Source organism: Oncorhynchus keta, chromosome 5, assembly GCF_023373465.1.
Source record: "Oncorhynchus keta strain PuntledgeMale-10-30-2019 chromosome 5, Oket_V2, whole genome shotgun sequence".
NCBI lineage: Eukaryota > Metazoa > Chordata > Actinopteri > Salmoniformes > Salmonidae > Oncorhynchus > Oncorhynchus keta.
Window position 1 is genome coordinate 19,300,745 of NC_068425.1, and position 24,638 is coordinate 19,325,382.

Consider the following 24,638-nt stretch of genomic DNA (forward strand, 5'->3'; position numbering starts at 1 on the left):
CTCTGGCAGATGATTACACAGGCTGCTTTATATAATTAACATTTATTTATTTATTTATTTCTCCATATTTTCTCATTGTTTCTGTGATAAATTTTTTAAATTAACATTTAAATTCTTTAAGTAGTATTTTATAATTTTGATACTTTGTGCAAGACAATTAAAACCTTTGTGGATGGGGGCTCCTGAATGGTGCAGAGGTCTAAGACACTGCATCGTAGTGCAAATTGCATTGCTACAGATGCTGGTTCAATACCCATGCCGGCCGTGACCGGGAGACCCATGAGGCGACACACAATTGGCCTAGCGTCGTCCGGGTTAGGGGAGGGTTTGGATGGCCGAGATGTCCTTGTCCCATCGCGCTGTAGCGACTACTGTGGCAGGCCAGGCGCATACACGGTCACCAGGTGTATTGTGTTTCCTCTCACACATTGGTGCGGCTAGTTTCCGGGTTAAGCATGCATTGTGTCAAGAAGCAGCGAGACTTGGCTGGGTTGTGTTTTGGAGGACGCACGGCTCTCGACCTTCGCCGCTCTTGAGGTCGTTTGGGAGTTGCAGCGATGGGACAAGACAATTGGATATGATGAAAAGGGGGTAATAAATCAATTCAATTATTTAAAACAATTGTGGATGGGTATAATTTGTATGTATAAAATGACTAAATCAGGTCATTTTTATAAATTTATTTACAATTGCATCGAGCCGCTTCTGGAGGGATTCTGGTAAAATGCAGGGAAAGTCGTCTGAATTCCGGTAGATGGAAACATCGTGACGATTCTGGTCAATCATTCATTTTGATTTCCGGCCGAGTCCGACACCCGATTCCGAGCTGATTCAATCAGTTATGGCCTCCCGGAAAAGGGCCGCTTCTGGGCAGATTTCGCATTCCTAGCTGGGCATCTTTTAAGCCGAATTTCAAGAGTTCTAAAACCAGACCAAAGCACTCGGATTGCTCAGCAACAGCGCTAGTAGCTAGCTTTCACCAGTCGGATGAGAGGCAAGCTACAAGCAAAAAAAGCTTGCTATATTTTGCTATGGAAGGTTTTTCACATGGCTGAAGTCATCTGTGTAAACTGTTGACCTTGAAACTTGCATGTAATCAGAGCACAAACAAATAAGCACAAATAAGATAGCGAAAGTCCTTGGGTGCTATTGCCAGTTAGCTAGCCAACTAATGTTAGTCAGTAATGTTAGCTAACTAGCTAGCTACAAGCTAACAAGGCTTTAACATTAGCTGTATGGACTGATCATGAACCGGCACAACTCAATGTTGACAATATCTCCCACATAGCACAGCTAGCTCGCTAAGTAAAGTTCATTGTCAACACCAAACCTTGGGAAACTGCCACGCTGGAGAGACTGGAGAGACCAACTCTAAACTCTCAAGGAATACGTTGTTGCCCTCATCCATCAAATGCACTCCATCCCTACGGGACATCCCAGGGACACACTGCTTATCAGGGTGGCGGATTGTGTTCCCTGAAATGCATACACCAGATGATTGATAGACTGCCGGGCCCTCTCTATGCACTTGTTTATCCTCTGGCCCCACTGGAACATCCAGCTCCTCCACTGCGCGATATCAGAGAAGACCACCATTGTCTCGGGAAACATTTGGATGACCAGAAGTAGGATGTCAGGGGGAGAAATAGGATGTCAAGGGGAGAAGTAGGATGTCAGGGGGAGAAGTAGGATGTCAGGGGGAGAAGTAGGATGTCAGGGGGAGACGTAGGATGTCAGGGGGAGAAGTAGGATGTCAGGGGGAGACGTAGGATGTCAGGGGGAGAAGTAGGATGTCAGGGGGAGACGTAGGATGTCAGGGGGAGAAGTAGGATGTCAGGGGGAGACGTAGGATGTCAGGGGGAGAAGTAGGATGTCAGGGGAGACGTAGGATGTCAGGGGGAGACGTAGGATGTCAGGGGGAGAAGTAGGATGTCAGGGGGAGACGTAGGATGTCAGGGGGAGAAGTAGGATGTCAGGGGGAGACGTAGGATGTCAGGGGGAGACGTAGGATGTCAGGGGGAGAAGTAGGATGTCAGGGGGAGACGTAGGATGTCAGGGGGAGAAGTAGGATGTCAGGGGGAGAAGTAGGATGTCAGGGGAGACGTAGGATGTCAAGGGGAGAAGTAGGATGTCAGGGGGAGAAGTAGGATGTCAGGGGGAGACGTAGGATGTCAGGGGGAGAAGTAGGATGTCAGGGGGAGACGTAGGATGTCAGGGGGAGAAGTAGGATGTCAGGGGAGACGTAGGATGTCAGGGGAGACGTAGGATGTCAGGGGAGAAGTAGGATGTCAGGGGAGACGTAGGATGTCAGGGGAGAAGTAGGATGTCAGGGGAGACGTAGGATGTCAGGGGGAGAAGTAGGATGTCAGGGGAGACGTAGGATGTCAGGGGGAGAAGTAGGATGTCAGGGGGAGACGTAGGATGTCAGGGGGAGAAGTAGGATGTCAGGGGAGACGTAGGATGTCAGGGGAGATGTAGGATGTCAGGGGAGACGTAGGATGTCAGGGGAGATGTAGGATGTCAGGGGGAGACGAAGGATGTCAGGGGGAGACGTAGGATGTCAGGGGGAGAAGTAGGATGTCAAGGGGAGAAGTAGGATGTCAGGGGGAGACGTAGGATGTCAGGGGGAGAAGTAGGATGTCAGGGGGAGACGTAGGATGTCAGGGGGAGATGTAGGATGTCAGGGGGAGACGTAGGATGTCAGGGGGAGAAGTAGGATGTCAAGGGGAGAAGTAGGATGTCAGGGGGAGACGTAGGATGTCAGGGGGAGAAGTAGGATGTCAGGGGGAGACGTAGGATGTCAGGGGGAGAAGTAGGATGTCAGGGGGAGACGTAGGATGTCAGGGGGAGAAGTAGGATGTCAGGGGGAGAAATAGGATGTCAAGGGGAGAAGTAGGATGTCAGGGGGAGACGTAGGATGTCAGGGGGAGATGTAGGATGTCAGGGGAGACGTAGGATGTCAGGGGGAGATGTAGGATGTCAGGGGGAGACGAAGGATGTCAGGGGGAGCTGGCGCAGAACACAGAGCAGTTTGTGTCACTTCTTGCACTTTGTGCCTTGCTCTCCGAGCCACCTAATGTGACAGTCAAGACTGTATGTGAATAGTTCATTGGTAGGCTATATGTTGATTATTTGTATATTTTCCAGTAGCATGATAGATTGTCTTGTTAAATGAGATCAGGGTTATTTTTCCAGTTTACTCCATATTGGATTAAATGGGTTTTTCACTTCCCTCTGGAAAATCAGCTGTTAATATTAAATGAATACTAATAACTACATTATTTCTGTTGCCATTTGTCATTACTGTGTATTTTTACTTTACTTATATTGCTGTGTGATGGTGCAAAAACTATTATGTCTGCATACACTGAGTGTACAAATGGACACATTAAGGACACCAAAGTTTAGAATGGGCTCCAGATTGGTGCAGCGGTCTAAGGCACTGCATCTCAGTGCTGGAGGCATCACTACAGACACCCTGGTTTGAATCCAGGCTGTATCTCAACCAGCTGTGATTGGGAGTCCCATAGGGTGATGCACAGTTAACCCAGTGTCGTCCGGGTTTGGCTGGTGTAGGCCGTAATTGTAAATAAGAGTTTGGTCTTAACTGACTTGCCTAGTTAAATAAAGGATACATAAATAACAAATATATATAAACAAAAACTTCCTAATATTGAGTTACTGTGGGTGTTTGATAAGGTTTAAATTCTAAGCAACCTGCATACACATTGTTTGAAGTACAATAGACCAATGTAGCTATTGTATTAGGTCAAAGCTGTGTGCTGAAAAGCCTTGGTAGAGCATGGGTGGAGTAGGAATTGTAGTGTCCATGAATATCCTTTCTTTTTCGGCTTCAGACCAATGCCTACTTCTTACTTAAAACGTTTGTTTTTGTTTTGAACAGTTATAAGGATCTGGGGAAGGTGAGCTGATCCTAGATCTATGCCCCAGGGCATCTTGTATGAGGATCTGGGGAAGGTGAGCTGATCCTAGATCTATGCCCCAGGGCATCTTGTATAAGGATCTGGGGAAGGTGAGCTGATCCTAGATCTATGCCCCAGGGCATCTTGTATGAGGATCTGGGGAAGGTGAGCTGATCCTAGATCTATGCCCCAGGGCATCTTGTATGAGGATCTGTGGAAGGTGAGCTGATCCTAGATCTATGCCCCAGGGCATCTTGTATGAGGATCTGTGGAAGGTGAGCTGATCCTAGATCTATGCCCCAGGGCATCTTGTATGAGGATCTGGGGAAGGTGAGCTGATCCTAGATCTATGCCCCAGGGCATCTTGTATGAGGATCTGGGGAAGGTGAGCTGATCCTAGATCTATGCCCCAGGGCATCTTGTATGAGGATCTGGGGAAGGTGAGCTGATCCTAGATCTATGCCCCAGGGCATCTTGTATGAGGATCTGGGGAAGGTGAGCTGATCCTAGATCTATGCCCCAGGGCATCTTGTATGAGGATCTGGAACTTGTGTCTCAACTTGTGTCTCAGCTGTAAGAGGGTCAGTAGAAGGTGACTAGGCTCTGTTTGACTTCTCTGGTGGCGGTAATGAAATTAGGCCACACAATTTGACATTTAACACGCAGCATCCTTATGTGGTCCAGTGGAGATGTGACAAGGCTGTGTTAGCCAGAGCTCTGCTTGAGGGCTGGCATGTCCATTTCAACATCCGTCAGTGTTTAAACTCTCAGGGATAATAAATGCCACATCCATCATCTGTATATAAAGTGTATAGTAAGTAGGCTGGGACAAAGGTCCCCTCATATATAAAATATACTGTCCATTTTCGCACCTTTATCTTTGTGTGTTTTTAGGAACTCTCAGCTCCGTATATCAATTTCAGTAGCAGTATTTCAGTAGTCGTGTAGACAGTTTTCCAGGCTGGGATGGCATCGCCTCTCCTCGGGTGTCTCTCCAGATTGGGTTGCTGTGATGAGCTGATGCTGGCGACTTTGTCCCAGGGAGATGGAAGGGATGTGTGATTTTGGATTGACTGAGAATATTCTTGATGGCTCTAGATGGGTATAGCTGTTGAGTGTCAGGATAGAGGACAAGACAAGGCACTCTCTTTTTCAATAAAATATTCTTCTCTCTACCCTGGTTTTCTTTGATTGGTATGTCATCGATTGTGGTCACATAGTGTAGCCTATACAGTACTATCACAGATATAACAGATGTTTCACCAGATGTATAAATCTGAAGCATACGGTTGGAATTTCCACTCACCACCAAATATGGTGATGAGAGGAAGCCTTCTGGCCGGCAGTGGGAGAAGATGTAACAAGATGGGTTTTGGCTGACATTATGCACATTTTCTCATAGATGAAATCTGGACTAAGTTTTGTAGACTTTACCCTTTGCCAAAGTTTATAAAAAATGGAATTGTTTAGGGAGTGGTCGAAATGTACACAATTGTTACCTGGCGGAAAATGGGGGAGGGTCATGCTTTTACAATTTCAGTTAGGGAGAGTTAGGGAGAGGGTTTAGTATTTTTCTATTTTGTCCAGAGGAGGGTCATGTAATTTGTAATCTAAGGCTAGAGGCGTCACTACAGACCCGGGTTCGATCCTGGGCTGTATCACAATTGGGCGTGATTGGGAGTCCCATAGGGCGGTGCACAATTGACCCAGCAACATCCGGGTTAGGGAGGGTTTGGCTGGGGTTGGCCGTCATTGTAAATAAGAGTAAAGATTATTGTTCTTAACTGACTTGCCTTGTTCAATAAAAAAATAACCAAACCTATTGCAATAGATTCGGGGATGTTCCAGATATATGTTTATTATTTTCACTGACAAAAATGATTAGCTCAGTGCTTACAGTGGCACAGAAAGGTCTGGGTTTTGATGAATAAATTCAGTGGAGTGGGTGTGTGTTACGGCTATCGTCGGATTGAGACCAAGGTGCTGCGTGGTAGGTGTACATTTTGAATTTATTAAATAAAGAAGGAATAAAGAATAAATGACACGTAAAGTATTGTAGCGCTAAACCAGCAACTAACAAAAACAAGATCCCACAACAGAAAGTGGGAAAGGGCTGCCTAAGTATGATTCCCAATCAGAGACAATGATAGACTGGTTGGGAACCATACTCGGCCAAAAACAAAGAAATAGACAACATAGAATGCCCACCCCAAATCACACCCTGACCTCACCAAATAGAGAAATAAAACGGCTCTCTAAGGTCACGGCGTGACAGTGTGTGGTTTCGGTTTAAGCGCCTCTTTTCCAAGCTTATAAGGATAAACATTTAACACGATGGGCCAGAAAAGGTTGAATACATTGGTCATGCTGTCAATTCACTTCTTGTCACACCCTGGCCATAGAGAGGCTTTTATTCTCTATTTTGGTTAGGCCAGGGTGTGACTAGGGTGGGCATTCTAGTTTCTTTATTTCTATGTGTTCTGTTTCTATGTTTTGGCTGGGTACGGTTCTCAATCAGGGACAGCTGTCTATCGTTGTCTCTGATTGGGAATTGTCGTGTCTTTGGCTATGCCGGAGTAAGTGATATGACATGCTATTCTATAAAATCCTTTCTCTGTAATTAATATTACCGAAATTACGGATGGCCTCTTATCCGCTCATCGTCCCCTTATGTCATAGTTTGTACGTCTAAATTACCAGTAGAAACCACATTTGTTGAAGCAAGTCCGCAGAGCTTTATGCTTGAACCAAGCTGTAAAATGCAGGGGAAAGACGTGACTCCGATGATGAAGGGATATCTTTGATTTGTTTCTATGCCATTCAGAGGCTGCACTACAACATTCTATAGCCGAGGAGACAAAACATGTACTTTTCTTAGGAAGTAATGTGTGATTCTGTCACTAATTGACGATCAACATTTCAACAAGCTATTAAACAACATACCAGTGGTGGAAAAAGTACCCAATTGTCATACTTGAGTCAAAGTAAAGATACCTTAATAACAAATGACTCAAATAAAAGTGAAAGTCAGTCAAATACTAGTTGAATAAAAGTATAAAAGTATTTGGTTTTAAATTTACTTAGGTATCAAAAGGAAATGTAATTGCTAAAATATACTTAAGTATCAAAAGTAAAAGTATAAATCATTTTAAATTCCTTATATTAAGCAAACCAGACAGCACCATTTTCTTGTTTTTTATTTTATTTTACGGATAGCCAGGGGCACACACCAACTCTAGGACATAATTTACAAACAAAGCATGTGTGTTTAGTGAGTCAACCAGATCAGAGGGACTAGGGATGACCAGGGATGTTCTCTTAATAAGTGCATGAATGGACCTTTTCCCTGTCCTGCTAAGAATCCAAAACGACTACTTTTGGGTTTCAGGGAAAATGTATGGAATAAAAAGTACATTACTTTCTTTAGGAATGTTGTGAAGTAAAAGTGAAAGTTGTCAAAAATATAAATAGTAAAGTAAAGTATAGATACCCCCCCCCCATTTTTAAAAAATATTTAACTGTTTCGCTGCCAGACAAGGCTCCGCTGATAGCCAGGTATAGTATAGCAAGTATATTTTACTTAAGTACTTTACACCACTGTGGATTTCACGTGACTGGACAGGGGCGCAGCCATGGGGGAGACAGGCCCAGCCAATCAGAATGAGTTTTTTCCCACAAAAGGGGATTATTACAGGCAGAAATACTCCTCTGCAGTTAATTTTTTAAATTTGATTTAGATTGAAATAATAATGAAATGAAAAATGCCTTATTAGGATATACAGTCATTCTACAGAGCCTTTGAATTTACTTTTAGAAACATCAGTTGTAACTGGTTCTGTTGTTGCTCAATTTTTACAGTTGATAGACAACTTCAGCACTGTTCCAAACTTAGACCATCCTCTTTTTTAAACATTAGCCTGTTTAGAAATCACAACCTCTCAGGTGCTGCAGCATGCGCTCATTACTTGTCATGCGCTGTTGTGCTATTAAAAGATTCTGCTTGTTTCCAGTCATGTAAAATAATGTAGAATTGCATGAAATGCTTTTATAAAAGGCATTTTTTTTCTCAGACCACAAATAAGATGATACATTCATGCAGTGTTTTAATTATAATGGAGATCTTTTCACAGCTACCCTTGTCCGCGGTGTAATGTGAATCAACAACCTTCTGGCTACTTTGCCATGTAGGCTAATGCTTACAAAATGAAGGACAGTTTCTAAAACTGCATATCTAAAGGCTCTGGTCTATGCTAGGAGTGCGGGTAAATGGTAGGCATGTCCTCTTCTATCCACTATTATTTTGGGTCTAGGGGAGGGTCACTTGATTATATTCAAAACTTCGGGTAGGGTCGGGTAAAAATATATTTTACTGAAGGGAGGGCCATCCATTTTCATTTCAGAGTGGTCTGATTTTCTTCAGGTATCCCTCATTATAAAAAACGTACAGTCCCTTAGAAGGGGTGCAGGGGTGAATTTAGTTATTGCACACACACACTTCGCAGAGTAGGTGTTCCCTAACGGGAATATGCTAATACGTGCACGGCCACGCCAATAGGATTTCGCTAGCTCGTGCTTGGCTCTGCCCACCTCCATGCTTGTTCTGCCCACTATGCTTAATTTGCTTACAATGGAAACAACAGACTGTGGTCTATCTTGGGTGAGTTACAAAAATCTTTGGTACTATTGTAGAAATTGTTTACACCATTTAAAAAAAACATCTTGATGCACCCACATCATACATTCACTATATTTTGTTCTTTCTCTCTTTCACATTATTGCTTCTCCTTTGTCATTTTATTTTCATCTCACATGGTCTGTGAAATTGAATAACTACGGAGTCGGGTGTCTCTCTCCTCTGTCTCCTCTCCTCGTCTCACTGGTCACCCTCTCTCAACTCTTATCTGTGTCTCTCCTGATGCACATTGCGTAGCAACAAGCCAACATGTGATCTGAGCCCACCGCTCAGTGCTCTCTCCTCTCCATTAACTCTCTCCTCTACCTCCTTCCCACCTCTCCTGTACCCAGTAGTCTCCTATTCTACCTAAATCTCTCTTCCCTCCTTTCCTCAACTAATATCTCTCCTTCTCCACCCATCGCTCACGCTACCCTCTATCCATCTTTCCCCTCCTTTTCTCTACCAGTCTCAGCTCTTCTCCACCCATCTCTTTCCCCCCTCCTCTATCCATCTCTCCAGTGCCAGATGTAAACACCTGCTGTATCTCAACTCAACCTCAGCTTCTCTCTTTCTTTCTCTCTCTCTCTCTCTCTCTCTCTTTTCCTCCCTCCATCGCAGCTCTGTGTGTCTCTCTTTCTTTCTCTATTACACTTTCTTGCATTCTTTTTGTCCTTCAGAATATAGTCAATTTCAAATTTGTCATCTCATCCATATAAATACAATATTGCACCTGCCTGTTTGTTAGCATGGAGGGAGACATGGTTTGGTATGGCTGCATCCCTTGTTCTCAATTTCTGCCTGAAGACATACCCTAATCTAACTGCCTGTAGCTCAGCCCCAGAGGCAAGGATGTGCATATTCTTGGTATCATTTGAATGGAAACATTCTGAAGTTTGTGGAAATGTTAATTGAATGTAGGAGAATATAACACAGTAGATCTGGTGGAAGAAAAGAGAAAGAAAGAGCATACGTTTTCTGTTTTTTATTGTTGTAGCATCATCTTTCACATGTACTAGAATAGCCACACAGTCAGATAGGATGTTGGAGATAATTTTGATGGATAACACAAGATGGCAACTGTAGGTGTGTAAAGTTTCCGACTGATAACCTCAGGAATGGGTGAGCTACATGACCTTTAGCATGAAGTAACCCAGGTGTCCCACACAAGTCACCCAAATGTACCCGAGTGGCCGAATTGGTGAAATAACCTATAACTATATACAACAGTGCAAATGACTATATACTGTACAACATATCAAAAAGTAATTCTCTAACACACAAAAAAAATATATAAAAATGTTTTAAAAAATATTAGATTCAAAATTTTTTTTTTTTAACAGTAGACCCTTTGGAAGTCCTCTACACAATATTTTGCTGCCTGTGCCTTGTCCCATAGCAGTCACTTTCTGATGTACAGCAGAGGCAAACTGAACAAGTGGTGCAGGTCATGTGACACAGAACACAACGACGCCTCCATGCTGTGCCCTTTTGGCCCTGAGGCACAGTCATGCCTGCAGTAATGAATTGTGGCATATGAACACCACTGGAGGCAGGAGTAGAGGGGGCAGAGGTAGAGAAGGCAGCTTGGCACCGGGGGCTCCCAGTCGGAGTCGCTATCACTGTGAAAGAAAACATTAAAAAAAGATTTATATTGTATGAGCCTTTTATCATTACATAAAATAAACAGATATGTATTGTATAGAGCAGAGGGAACATTCACTAAGGTGAAGTGCTGTTCCATTCAACTCTGGCCATTGTTGTGGGCCTGCCCTCCCCCGAACAGCACCCAATGGCTATTTCATATGGAAATGGAGAGGAGTAGCAGGCGCAGTGGCCATGTGTGTGTTTGCTGTCCTACTCCATTCCATTTGAATAACACATTTAAAATATATATATCTGACATGGAATATATATATATAATATATATATATATGTATGTGTGTTTATATATATATAAACACACATACATATATACATACACACCCAAACAAACCAACAAACAACACACACACACACACACACACACACACACACACACAGGTTATGGGCCGTACACATACATACACACACACTATAGCCAATGTGTACTTTACACATTTCATTACACATTTCATTGCAAATTGCACAAAAAAAATACGTATATACTGTATATATATTTTGGCAAAAATATATATATATTTATATTTCATAAAATGGCATTAGCACTTACCCGTCCAGAAGTACGTCCTGTCCTTGCAGAAACAGCTCCTCAGCTCCTGTTTGAATCATAACACTCAAAGATTCCTCAAACAAAAAATCAGTCTCACTTTCCCGATCAATCTCTTCCATAATCTGGTGCAAATCTGTATACTTGGACTTAGCTTTTCCTGATTTATTCGCCATGATGTCTTCAATGAAATCGTTCAAAAAACACTTTCCAAAATACTACTTTCCAAAATACTGCTGTGGGTAGCAAGCGTCACTGCAACTACTCTGATGGTCAAGGCGAGAATGGAGTTCGTTACGCGTGCGTTTACAAACAGGGAATGGTGGTCCAACCCATAACCATCACATACTGGCGTTTACCTTAGCTCATTGGCTATCTACCCAGCTAGATTTCAAGAAGATCAGTGGTCATTGGGCAGAAATACAGTCAATCAACAAAGCTTCGCTAAAATTACTGGTGCGCAATGAAGTCATTGCTCGTTGTCTTCAAATCAGTTAACTTCGGTCAATACTCCCTGCAAAAAAAAAAGCAATCACGTTTGGCTGTGTTGCAAACATCCAGAGGATTGCACTGAAACCAACCATGACTAGATAAATGATTGTTTACTGTGTGTAATTACGTCGAATGCTCTGTAAAAAGTTGATAGAGATGGAATTCGCGGCACAAACGGTTTACAAAATATTTCGATTTAGGCTATAAAAAGGGATTTTATCAAAGAAAACGGCACTTCATTTGATCACTGGGACCCTCAGGAAGAGAATTAAGAACAAGATATCAGAATGTAAGTCATAATTTTACCTTCAGATGTGAATGTGTAAAAATTGTCATGGCGGAAAATGTTTTTTGTTGTTGATCACTCTTCTCTGTAATAGCTATTTTAAATCGGGAAAAAGTAGTTTGAATACCAAGATCCTAATCTTTTGAAGGGTGTAAGACACTTGCGTTTTCAAGAATATTTAATGTTACGACGTTGTATTTTTAGTTGTCACTCTGAAATGTCCCCTGATGTTGATCCCTGTACGGGGATCGCAGCCATAAGAGGTTTTAATGAGGTCTGTTCCCTCTGCAGAGGATAAGCATAAATAAGGTGACGAGGGCTCCTATTTGTCATGCATTTTGTTCAAGCAGAAGGGCCTGTGTTTTTTTGTGAATGTGTGTTTGCTATGTTTCCATGTGTTTCCATTATAGTGTGTGTGTGTGTGTGTGTGTGTGTGTGTGTGTGTGTGTGTGTGTGTGTGTGTGTGTGTGTGTGTGTGTGTGTGTGTGTGTGTGTGTGTGTGTGTGTGTGTGTGTGTGTGTGTGTGTGTGTGTGTACAGCACTTTGAAAGAACTGGGTCATGTTTACCTTACACCTGTGTAACAGTGTTGCTGCCGTCCCTCTCCTCGTCCCAACCTGGACTTGAGCCAGGGACCCTCTTAACACATTAACAACCAGGTAAACAACTACTTCAAGGTCTCAGAGTGAGTGACGTCACCGATTGAAACGCTACTAGCGGGCACCGCTAACTAGCTAGCCATTTCACACTGGTTACACCTGCAAGGATGACGAGCACCACTGGGAGAACATCCTCCCTTTCCCTACCTCATTACTCTTTGCCTCTCTCTCTCTTTCCTCCCTCCTTTTTTCTCTTCCACATGATTTTATTTTCTTTACCCATCCCTTTCTTCTCTTGCCCTTGTTCTTTTCCATGTCTTCTCCCCACCTATATTTCTTTCTCCATCTCTCCCTTCCTTTCCATCCCTCCTAATTTATTATCTCCTCTCAATCTCCCTCTGTCCTCTTCAGTGAGAAGCCCCAGGCAGTGAGCAGCCTGTCAGCTGGGAGGTTGTGTGGAGTCAGCCGGTTCAGTCTAGCCTTAGTCACTGGGGCTGAAACAAACAGCCACATCTCCCCACTGTCCTGTCTGCCTGTGACCCTGAATGAGCAACCAGAGAATAGGCCTGGGCCCCGGGGCCATAGGGGACTGGTCCTAAATTATAAGTGTGCAGTTCAATCATGTTCTTCCACACCGATCTCAACAAACTATTTCTGTATAGACCTCGCTTTGTGCACAGGAGCATTGTCATGCTGAAACAGGAAAGGGTCTTCGACAAACTGTTGCCACAAACTTGGAAACACAAAATCATCAATCAGGGCGGCAGGTAGCCTAGTGGTTAGAGCGTTGGGACAGTAACCGAAAGGTTGCTGGATCAAATCCCCGAGCTGACAGTCTGTCGTTCTACCCCTGAACAAGGCAGTTAACCCACTGTTCCACGGTAGGCCGTCATTGTAAATACGAATTTGTTCTTAATAACTGACTTGCCTGGTTAAAAAAAACTGTACATTTAAAATGTCATTGTATGCTGTAATGTTAAGATTTCCCTTCACCATGAAAAACAGCCTCCTCCACCACATTTTAAAATTGGCACTTTGGGGCAGATAGCATTCTCATGGCATCCCCTAAACCCAGAGATGTCTGTCAGACTGCCAGATGGTGAAGTGTGATTCATCACTACAGAGAATGCGTTTCCACTGCTCCAGAGTCCAATGGCGGCGAGCTTTACACCACTCTGCACATGGTGATCTTAGACATGTGGTAGCTGCTCGGCCATGGAAACCCATTTCATAAAGCTCCCAATGAACAGTTCTTGTGCTAACGTTGCTTCCAGAGGCAGTTTGGAACTCATTAGTGAGTGTAGCAACCAAGGACAAATCATTTTTACGCACTACACTCTTCACCACTCAGCGGTCCCATTCTATGCACTTGTATGGCCTACCACTTCGCGGCTGAGCCGTTGTTGCTCCTAGACGTTTCCACTTCACAATAACAGCACTTACAGTTGACCGGGGCAGCTCTAGCTGGGCAGAAATTTGACGAACTGACTTGTTGGAAAGGTGGCATCCTATGACGGTGCCACGTTGAAAGTCTCTGAGCTCTTCCGAATGGGCCATTCTAATGCCAATGTTTGTCTATGGAGATTGCATGGTTGTGTGCTCGATTTTATGCACCTGTCAGCAACGGATGTGGCTCAAATAGCCACATCTACTCATTTTGAGGGATGTCCACACCTTTTTGGCCATGTAGTGCATCTTAAATTGCATGTGTGTACGTTTACATGCGTGCCTTTGTGTGCCTGTGTACATATATGTGTGAACACTTAGCCATATTTATTTCCCACGGCATTGAGAGTGCATTTATCCTGCTAGTCTGAGAACCACAGAAGTAGAATCTCAGCCAGTGAGGCTCTTTGTACTCTGGGTTTCTCACTGATGCCTCTGAGCGCCCTGCACTCCTTTAAATAGCCCCAGTTGCTGAAGAAACAATTAACCACGAACGTGATGAAAGCCAAGTGAAACAGTGTTTAATGTGCTCGCCGTCGCTTTCTGCACCCACCATCATCTGCAGTGCAATGAAACGTTAATTAATACGTCTCCAAAGCCTCTCCCTCACGTTGAATTAGGACTGAATCTGGAGAGGCCCAGTGCTGGGGATGAGGACCACAAATTAGGATTACAGAGGCATCCATCTGTAGCAAAGACTAAAGAGTTGAGACCTTAAATGACCATAACTATAAGCTTGATGACGGATCATATTTTATAGGAAAGGTAATGAAAACAAAAATGAATGAACTCACTCTGGTTAGTGGTTGGGGATATTTGGGTTTAGGCTAACAGCTGGTTTTCAGTAATAACCACAAGCACAGGAGTACAATCTTCACAACTGAAACAAACAGATAGAGCAAACACAGGGGTTGATTGAACTGATTTGTTGCAGAGTCATGCTAATCATTAGCATTACCTGCAGCCTGACTAGACTGTCTGTGATTGGTTGCTAGCAGCACTCTGTTTCTGTCTCCCAATGGAATAGAGGAGGTTGTCTCTGCGACTGCCTCTGTGTCTGTCCGACTGGGTGATCCTACAGTCAGCTCACGTCATGACTCAGCAATCAGCCTATTAGTCCCAGTGACTCTGCATTTATTCAGACGGAAAAACACTCTGACACAACGTCAAAGAAACTGTGTGTGTGGCGGTGGGGTGTGGTGAAAGTGGGGGGGGGTATGTGTGTGGTCAAGGAGAGTTCCCCTCACGTATCTGCCTGTGTGCTGGGAAAGGCTGAATGTATATGCCTGGTGCCCTAAATTGATGACATATGTCGTGTAGCAATAGTTGAGTGAGGATTAGAATTCTTCTCGGGTCCACTCAGAATCCGAATACCCAAGATCTGACCCGAGACATAGTTGTGTTCTGTGGGTGTCACTGTACAGTAGTATGATACCCCATTTCATGGGTGTACACTATAGGCAAGGCTGTACATGTGCATATATTTATGCCACCAATTAACTGTTTTTTACTGTTTATTGTCAAATTAATAAATTATTGTATTTATTTTTAAGTTATATAACAACATTCCAACCTTGTTTAGCATTAATATCTAGTCTAAATATGGCATTATTCCACTATCTCTATCTGTTTTGGTCAGTATTAATTGGGGACTTTTATTTTTAAGGCGAAGCAAAAATTCCACCATTGTGGCCAATCCTTATTGTGGCTAGCTTCACACAGGTGTGGGACACAACTGCTGCCTCTCTGCTACTGCCCAGTCGGAAGGAAGAAAGAGTGGGAATTGCACCTCGATGGAATTGCACCACTGTTGCACTAGTCATCAACATCGGCTTGTCGTTGAGTTAGCAATTGGATTGTCACGGTAACAGTCAACCACCAGACCGAATATGGATGACTATTTAAATCAAGTGTTATCAAGTGTTACTTGATGACATCATGACAACTTGGGGTCAGTGGGTTCAGAACAACAATGACAAAAACTGTATACAGAAAAATACCCAAAAGGGCACTTGAGGAGTGGGATGGCCAAGGGGACGTTGCTCTGACACAGGTAGACCCCCCCCCATCTGTGCCACTGGTATAAAGTAGCTTCTCTGGTTCCTCACATGGTAGGAGCTCATCCTCCCGTTAACCAGACAGGCATTAACAAAGTATAGACTGCTGATCACTGTCCATGGTGCTGAAATTGCGACATCTATTCGATGATGGGCTTTCTGTGGTAGCAGAAAGGAATGTAGCCTAGAGCTTTAGCTAATGGATAAATGTTTATTGGTAGGCCTATTTGGTCATCCTTTCCTCATGTTCACATTTCACGACACTATACATGGTGTCGCAATGCTGCCATCTTTAGACTGCTTGCTGGCGGCAATAATGTAATTACTTGTTCAGTAATTAATGTTGTCAATTCAAACATTGCAAATTGTTAAATAACTTTTTTGATGCAATTTATCTCTCTCAATAATATGTTGAAGGAGAATGAGAGACACAATTAAATATGTTGTACAATTGCTGTATTTGAAGCACCATTCCCTTCTGCCCAGTTTCCCGGATGTTGCTAGAGCAATCAAGCTGTTTTTACCAACCCTGTAACTGTCACTTCTGCAGAGAGATAGTTTTCTAAACTTAGACACATGAAGAGCTAGGCCTGCCTGAGAACCATTAGGCTCCGGGTCTGATGTGCGCTTTTGAACACGTGAGTACGCTTCATTCATTGCTCTGGGGCCGTCGTAGCCTTGACCATGGAATTTGTTCACTGATATCCCCTTACTTTCAATCAGTTAAAGGTTGTATTGTTCAAGGCTTTAGGCAATTTTTGGGAAGGAAAATCTTTCTGCGCTACAGAGGGCTACACCGGTCCGCTAATAAAGGACTAGTAAAGGCCCAGTGCGCCACTTTTGTGAAGAAATGTATTTTTTATTTTTTATTATTATTATTTATTATTTTATTCAGAGTTTTTATTTAGGGGGATTTTCAGCACCCTCAGCACCCCTAATTACTGCGGCTATGGCAACAGGCATGTCTGTATAACCTCTCCCCTGTGTGACAGAGGTAGGATCTGGGAAAACAGCAGGACTCTTCTCACATTCACGTGCTATATGGAACTAGGAATATCTTTCTAACTGGTTGTAGTTATACACTTGCCGTGTCCCACGAATCAGCAAGTTGGACATTTTCGAGTTTCCTATTTCCGACCAGCATATGAACGCAGCATCTCTCCTCCTTTCCTTGACGGTAAAAAGCCAAGCCACACTGACTGACTGGTAGTGCATACAGTGTTAAAGAGGAGTGGATGGGGCAATATGTCATAGTGCTGGTGATGGAGCTATCTGAGTGTGTTTCAAATGGATCTGAGCTGTGGGCTTTTAGAGTGCCATTAAAGAGGCCTCGTGCCATTACTGAGAACGCCTGTGTGTGACTCAGATAGAGTCATCATGTGTAGTACAACATGGAGGAGAGTGTGTGGAGTGGAGGTTCCAATTAGGATTGAGGTTCTCCCATTGATTTGAGAGGATCCTGTTGTCTTCCCTCTCTCCCTCTCTCGCTCTGTATCTCTCCCCCCTTCATACTCTTCACCCTTATCTTGCATAAGAGGAGACGGCTGGGGATTGATGGCAAATTGAATGTTCTTTATCGTCTTGTTCCTCCTGCAGTGAGCCCCGCATACACACATGTCCACACACACAAACACACACTTGAACACACTAAACCACAGACAAACACACACACATACTTGCAGTAACACACTCTCTCTTTTATGTACCACACTAAACCTTCACAGAAGATCTCCTACTAATACATCATTGTTCATAAAACTCCCTCTATTTGTCTTTCTCTGTGTTTCCAGTTGTCGTACCAGTAACAGGAAGAGTCTGATCCTGTCCACCACCTCTCCCACTCTGCCCCACCGCCCACACTCTCCTCTGCCCCTCCCTGGACACCTCGGTACGTACTACAGCCATCTCGGACTGGAAACATCTTACTGTAAACACGTCATTATACAGTACCTCTCCTCCTCTTTCATGCTCTGCCTGTTTCTCTATTCCCATTCCTTTATGTTTCCAGGAAGTAGCCCTCTGGACAGCCCACGCAACTTCTCTTCCAGCACCGCGGCACACTTCTCATTCGCCTCCTCCAGAAGGTAATAGCTCCCTGACACTGTGTGTATGCATGCATGTGTATGTATGTGAGAGAGGGAGGGAGAGTTGAATACCTGTTAGATGCAGGTCTAGCACCTCCCAGTGAGAATGATCACACCTCTCAGAGTCAGTGGTGAGAGGAAGCCAAAGAGCCTAGCCAGGAGGTAGGAATGTGTGTATGTATGTTTGAGATACACAACAACATACACATGTGAAGAGGTCCAATCCAGTCATCCCTTCTCTTCCCAGTCAGTCAGTCAGTCAGAGTTAGAGGAGCAGAGGCATGAGCAGTAATAGCTTTTTGTACTCACTGTTCGTGTTTATCAAATTTTTCTGCCAGTCTGTCACTGCAGCATGCTGCAGCCCCATAGAAACACAATGGCCAGGCCACTCCACTCAATTCCCTCTCCCTTCGGATGGCTCTTATGACTAACACAATACGGTGGATCAGTTGTGTCATACAGGGTGCAGGCGCCGCCTCATTCGCATATTTCCATATTAGTTTGATTGGTGGATGCATTGAGGATGTTGGGCATAAGTCTGATGCTCTCAGGTTTATTACTGTACATTGTTTTTCTCCTCTGAAGGGCGGATGGTCGACGATGGTCCCTGGCATCTCTGCCCTCCTCTGGATATGGCACCAACACACCCAGCTCCACGGTAGCACAGATTTACCCTGCTTTGTCTGACTTACTTCACTTTCTCTGTCTCCTTTCTCTTTCTAACACCATGGCACACTCTTACTGTCTCTGTCTCCTTTCTCTTTCTAACACCATGGCACACTCTTACTGTCTCTGTCTCCTTTCTCTTTCTAACACCATGACACACTCTTACTGTCTCTGTCTCCTTTCTCTTTCTAACACCATGGCACACTCTTACTGTCTCTGTCTCCTTTCTCTTTCTAACACCATGGCACACTCTTACTGTCTCTGTCTCCTTTCTCTTTCTAACACCATGGCACACTCTTACTGTCTCTGTCTCCTTTCTCTTTCTAACACCATGGCACACTCTTACTGTCTCTGTCTCCTTTCTCTTTCTAACACCATGGTACACTCTTACTGTCTCTGTCTCCTTTCTCTTTCTAACACCATGGCACACTTACTGTCTCTGTCTCATCTCTCTTTCTAACACCATGGTACACTCTTACTGTCTCTGTCTCCTTTCTCTTTCTAACACCATGGCACACTCTTACTGTCTCTGTCTCCTTTCTCTTTCTAACCCCATGGCACACTCTTACTGTCTCTGTCTCCTTTCTCTTTCTAACACCATGGTACACTCTTACTGTCTCTGTCTCCTTTCTCTTTCTAACACCATGGTACACTCTTACTGTCTCTGTCATTGCTTCAGGGTCTTCTTCAGTTTCTCTCTCTCATTCACACACTCATAGACACACACACATGCCGGCACAAACATCATCTCTGCCCACATTTTCTCTGTCTTTGATTCCCCTCCCTCAGGTCTCTCTCTCTCTCTCTCTCTCTCTCTCTCTCTCTCTCTCTCTCTCTCTCTCTCTCTCTCTCTCTCTCTCTCATCTCTCTCTCTCTCTCTCTCTCTCTCTCTCTCTCTCTCTCTCTCTCTCTCTCTCTCTCTCTCTCTCTCTCTCTCTCTCTTCTCTCTCTCTCTCTCTCTCTCTCTCCCTCTCTCTCCCTCTCTGTTTTCCTCACTTATGTAACACAACATCAGAGGCCTGGGGACTGCTCTCGTCTGGCCAGTGGGAGAGGGAGGAACAGACGAGGGTAGCTAGATAAGAACCAGACCGGTGGGATAAGAGAGGAGAGTAGAAAAGAGGAGAAAATAGATAGCGCAAGTACATGCTGTTCGGTGCCCAATTCACCACAGGCTCTATTTAGCTAAATACCCCCACTGGAAATAATGTGTCAACAAACAACACATATATATCTGAATGAGCCCAGACATGGAACTCAGTATGGAGCTGGCAGGGTGGCTTCAAATCAAACTTTATTTGTCACATGCGCCGAATACAACCTTATCGTGAAATGCTTACTTGCAAACCCTTAACCAACACAATGCAGTTCAAGAAAGAGTTAAGAAAATATTTACCAAATAAACTAAGTGTACAAAGTAACACAATAAAATAACAATAACGAGGCTATATACAGGGGGTACCGGTTAGTTGAGGTAATTTGTACATGTAGGTAGGGGTAAAGTGACTATGCATAGATAATAAACAGTGAGTAGCAGCAGTGTACAACACAAATGGGGGATGAATGTAAATAATCCGGTGGCCATTTCATTAGTTGTTCAGCAGTCTTATGGCTTGGGGGTAGAAGCTGTTAAGGAGCCTTTTGGCCCTAGACTTGGCGGTCCAGTACCGCTTGCCGTGCGGTAGCGGAGAACATTTTTTGGGGCTTTCCTCTGACACCGCCTAGTATATACAGTAGGTCCTGGATGGCAGGATGCTTGGCCCCTCTGTAGCGCCTTACGGTCAGATGCCGAGCAGTTACCATACCAAGCAGTGATGCAACCGGTCAGGATGTTTTCAATGGTGCAGCTGTAGAACCTTTTGAGGGTCTTGATGCCAAATCTTTTCAGTCTCCTGGGGGGGAAAGGGTATTATCGTGCCCTCTTCACAACTACAGTGACGTGCGAAAGTATTCGGCCCCCTTGAACTTTGCGACCTTTTGCCACATTTCAGGCTTCAAACATAAAGATATAAAACTGTATTTTTTTGTGAAGAATCAACAACAAGTGGGACACAATCATGAAGTGGAACGACATTTATTGGATATTTCAAACTTTTTTAACAAATCAAAAACGGAAAAATTGGGCATGCAAAATTATTCAGCCCCCTTAAGTTAATACTTTGTAGCGCCACCTTTTGCTGAGTCTGATCATGGCTATGGTGGAGACAGATCCATTTGGGAGTGAAAACTTTTCAATACCCTGGCAGACATATTGAGAAAGCAGCATCGATGAATAACAGAACATTTATAACCATGAAATGCAGTGACAGAGATAATCTTCCCGTCCTTCCATCCATACTTGTCCTGATTGTTTTAAGCAGGGATGCCAATTGGGATTGATTTGGGATTGAGCCTGTGGTTAGTGGTGAATGTCAAGTCCCATTGCTTTGACTCAGCAGGTAAATGAGTCTGTGTCTGAAAGGGACAGATTAATGTAGCAGACCCTGGTGCTGTGCTCACTTCATTAATGTCTCTCTCCGTCTCTCGGAGGTGAGACAGATGGATGAGGTTAACTGTCCCCACTTGCCAGTATAGCCACTACCAGAGCCACCAGAGTACATGATTAGCTATGGTTCTGGCCAATACAAAAACTGGATTTCATGTATGAGAGAACATCAATTGTCTTCTTCTTTTGTCTTCTGTCCAACACATCCACTCTTCCTCCCTTCTCTTTCTCCTCCTTCTCTCTCTCTTCCTCCCCCTCCAGTCCTCCAGCTCATCTCAGGAGCGGCTGCACCAGCTGCCTTTCCAGCCCACCATGGACGAGTTGCACTTCCTGTCCAAGCACTTTGGCAGCACGGAGAGCATCACCGACGATGATGGGGGCCGCTGCTCACCACACATGCGGCCACGCTCCCGCAGCCTCAGTCCTGGACGCTCCCCCTCCTGCTATGACAATGAGATCATCATGATGAACCATGTGTACAAGGAGCGCTTCCCCAAAGTAAGACATGACACACACACAGATGCACATCCACACACACACACAAAACATAATTGTCTCTCACACTTTCAAGTGCAAGTAAGGATAAGGATTGGTTATAGCACACTGGTATCAAAAGGAAGCAGGTTGTGGTGTTTGCTCAGTGTGGTACTGTATGTCAGAGAAACTCTCTTCTATGGAAGTTGAGGGGAAACGAGGCTGTCTCCTCTCTGATTTGTATGTCAGGAGTTATGTCTACTTTTAAACAGGTGGAAGTGAGAATGATGGAAATACCACGGGTCAATGGAGCGAAACTGAACTATTTCAGTTTTGAATGTAAAATATGAAATGGGTAAAACTCTCCTAACTCTGTTTCCTATATCTCCCTCTCCCAGGCCACGGCTCAGATGGAGGAGCATCTTGCAGAGTTCATCAATGCCTTCTCCCCTGAGAGCGTGCTGCCGCTGGCCGACGGGGTCATCAGCTTCATCCACCATCAGATAGCAGAGCTGTCCAGGGACTGCCTGTCCAAAGCTCGCGAGGGCCTCATCACCACTGTCTACTTCTTTGAGCTGCAGGAGAACCTGGAGAAGCTGCTCAATGACGTGAGTCACAGAAACTCTGTAACTATAGGCTAAGATGTCATGATAGGTGCCAGGAGAGGTCAGTTCTGGGTTTATAGAGCTTCCCATAAGCCACTCTTATGTTGCAGTGTATAACATCAGCATAGCCCTGAGTGGAATTGTTGAATGGGAGCCACATTGTCTCAATATCAGGCTCTTCTCATGTCTGGGTGGCCTAGCTGCAGGCTGCTGAGAGGCACATTTAGTTCCTATCATCTCATTTCAAATGATAGCACTACGCCTTTCAGAAGGATAAGAATGAGTAAAGGAGTAAAATAAGGCTAATTGTGTAATAGTGTGTGTGATTTGTGTGAGCAGATAGAACCTATCACGGAACTTCCTCTGTATCCCTGGTTTGGCGGGTTGATTAAATCGGTCTGATTATTTTGGGTTGCCAGTATTCTGTTTGATTGGATTAGTTTTGCCTGGTATATGACTGTTCTCACATCCAGCGCTGCTGCCAAGCTTAGATTTATTTTGTATTTTTCTGTCTGTCGCTGTCTCTCTCTCTCTCTCTACTTCTCTCTCTCCCTCAACGTTTCTCTCTCTCTCTCTTCCTCCGTCTATTTCTCTCTCCCTCAGGCGTACGAGCGATCAGAGAGCTCAGAGGTGGCCTTCGTCACAGAGCTGGTGAAGAAACTCCTCATCATCATCTCTCGCCCAGCAAGGCTGCTGGAGTGCCTGGTGAGAACAGAAAACAGAACTCTGAACACAATCACAGTCATGGTAATGGTCATGAGAGTGTTCACAGTCACATTCACGGTCCATGGCCCCACTAATTATTTAACAGACCATATCCCTGGTCTGAACCAAAGACAAATTCATTTCCTTAAATAAATATGTGCACAAACAGTCATTAGAAACATTTAAACAGGGGGTTTATTACACAGTAGGGCAAAAATACTGAGCTCCAACTAAGCACCTTGCTAAAAGGCCCAATCTGACTGGCTAGCAATCCCATTTGCATTTAGATTAAAATTCCAGTTGCCTTGCTACAGTATTACAAATACCAGCGGCCCCCTGAAGTCCTGTCTGAGTCTCACAGACCGTGACTGTGTCATTTAAAGTTTGAGCCTGTGTGTGTAGCCCAGACTGACTCAGGGTCTCTGGTAGATCAGGAGTCCTGTCCTCTGGGTGAACGCAGCCAGCAGGCCTCATAAACTTGGCTTCCATCCAACATTTTTATGTGCGTAAAGGACATGTTGGATAAAAAAAATTCATGACAGGCCTGATGGAAACATAATTTTTTTTCAGTGAACCTTCCAAATGTCGACCAAATAAAATACGTTAGACAAGCCCTTACAAAAAAAGATTGCAATTTTGAAACTGCAGTAGAAGTGTAGTAACTGCAGTTGACTGTGGTGTTTTAGACGCAATAATTGCAGAATAACTGTAGTGTACTGCAGTTGAACTGCAGTTATACTGCACTCTAACTGCTAAATTACTGCTGTAAATAAAACAGTGGTATTTTGGACGCAGTATTTGCAGCATACTGTAGTTATACTGCACTCTGACTGCTAAATTACTGCTGTAAATAAAACAGTGGTATTTTGGACGCAGTATTTGCAGCATACTGTAGTTATACTGAACTCTGACTCTTTTATGCTCAAATTTTGAAATAATAACCCATCAAATGGAAGTTAAGTTAACTTAGAGTCTTGCAATGACATGTGTATGGTCCTCCCACTACAACTCGTCAGGGAAGCATGCAGTTTATTAGGCAACAGATTAAATAATTTACGATGAACTTCACAGGGTGGTGAAAGTGCAAGGTCATGATCTTGATGCTCCTTTCCAATACATTTTCTGAGGGTCTTATTCTGGTGACATCATCATCGATGCAATAATCAATAATCTCATCAACTCAATTCTGGACCTCGAAGCCAGTTCTACTGCATTACTTTCATTGTTCCCCTCTAATTAGAGACTGATTTATACCTGGGACACCAGGTGAGTGCAATTTATTATCAGGTAGGACAGAAAACCAGCAGGCTCCTGACCTCGTAGGTTAAGAGTTGAATACCCGTGATGTAGGCTATGCGTGTGCTCTAGCCAACAGCGTGCAGGGCGCAGAAACAGTACCGTGCCAATACCAGAGTGGGTACAAATCAAATCAAATCAAAGTTTATTTGTCACGTGCGCCGAATACAACAGGTATAGTAGACCTTACAGTGAAATGCTTACTTACAGGCTCTAAACAATAGTGCGAAAAAAGGTGTGTGTGTGTGTGTGTGTGTGTGTGTGTGTGTGTGTGTGTGTGTGTGTGTGTGTGTGTGTGTGTGTGTGTGTGTGTGTGTGTGTGTGTGTGTGTGTGTGTGTGTGTGTGTGTGTGTGTGGGTAAGTAAAGAAATAAAACAACAGTAAAAAGACATTTGAAAATAACAGTAGCAAGGCTATATACAGACACCGGTTAGTCAGGCTGATTGAGGTAGTATGTACATGTAGATATGGTTAAAGTGACTATGCATATATGATGAACAGAGAGTAGCAGTAGCATCAAAGAGGGGTTGGCGGGTGGCGGGACACAATGCAGATAGCCCGGTTAGCCAATGTGCGGGAGCAGTAGTTGGTCGGCCCAATTGAGGTAGTATGTACATGAATGTATAGTTAAAGTGACTATGCAT

At 44.0% G+C, this 24,638-nt stretch overlaps 1 protein-coding gene across 3 annotated transcripts in view; it reads left to right on the top strand.

Moving 5' to 3' along the window:
* The window catches only part of LOC118384186 (microtubule-associated serine/threonine-protein kinase 1-like), a 59,471-nt gene that overhangs the window by 15,909 nt on the left and 18,924 nt on the right, over window positions 1–24,638 (top strand). For 2 of the 3 annotated variants that reach the window (XM_052518960.1, XM_052518961.1), the window contains 6 exons: window positions 17,473–17,570; window positions 17,691–17,766; window positions 18,352–18,424; window positions 21,176–21,412; window positions 21,787–21,996; window positions 22,597–22,698. In XM_052518960.1, the coding sequence (XP_052374920.1) occupies window positions 17,473–17,570; window positions 17,691–17,766; window positions 18,352–18,424; window positions 21,176–21,412; window positions 21,787–21,996; window positions 22,597–22,698 (796 nt within the window). Of the gene's footprint in view, window positions 1–17,472; window positions 17,571–17,690; window positions 17,767–18,351; window positions 18,425–21,175; window positions 21,413–21,786; window positions 21,997–22,596; window positions 22,699–24,037; window positions 24,169–24,638 lie in introns of those variants that run through there. The other variant, XM_052518962.1, reaches the window with a different exon arrangement.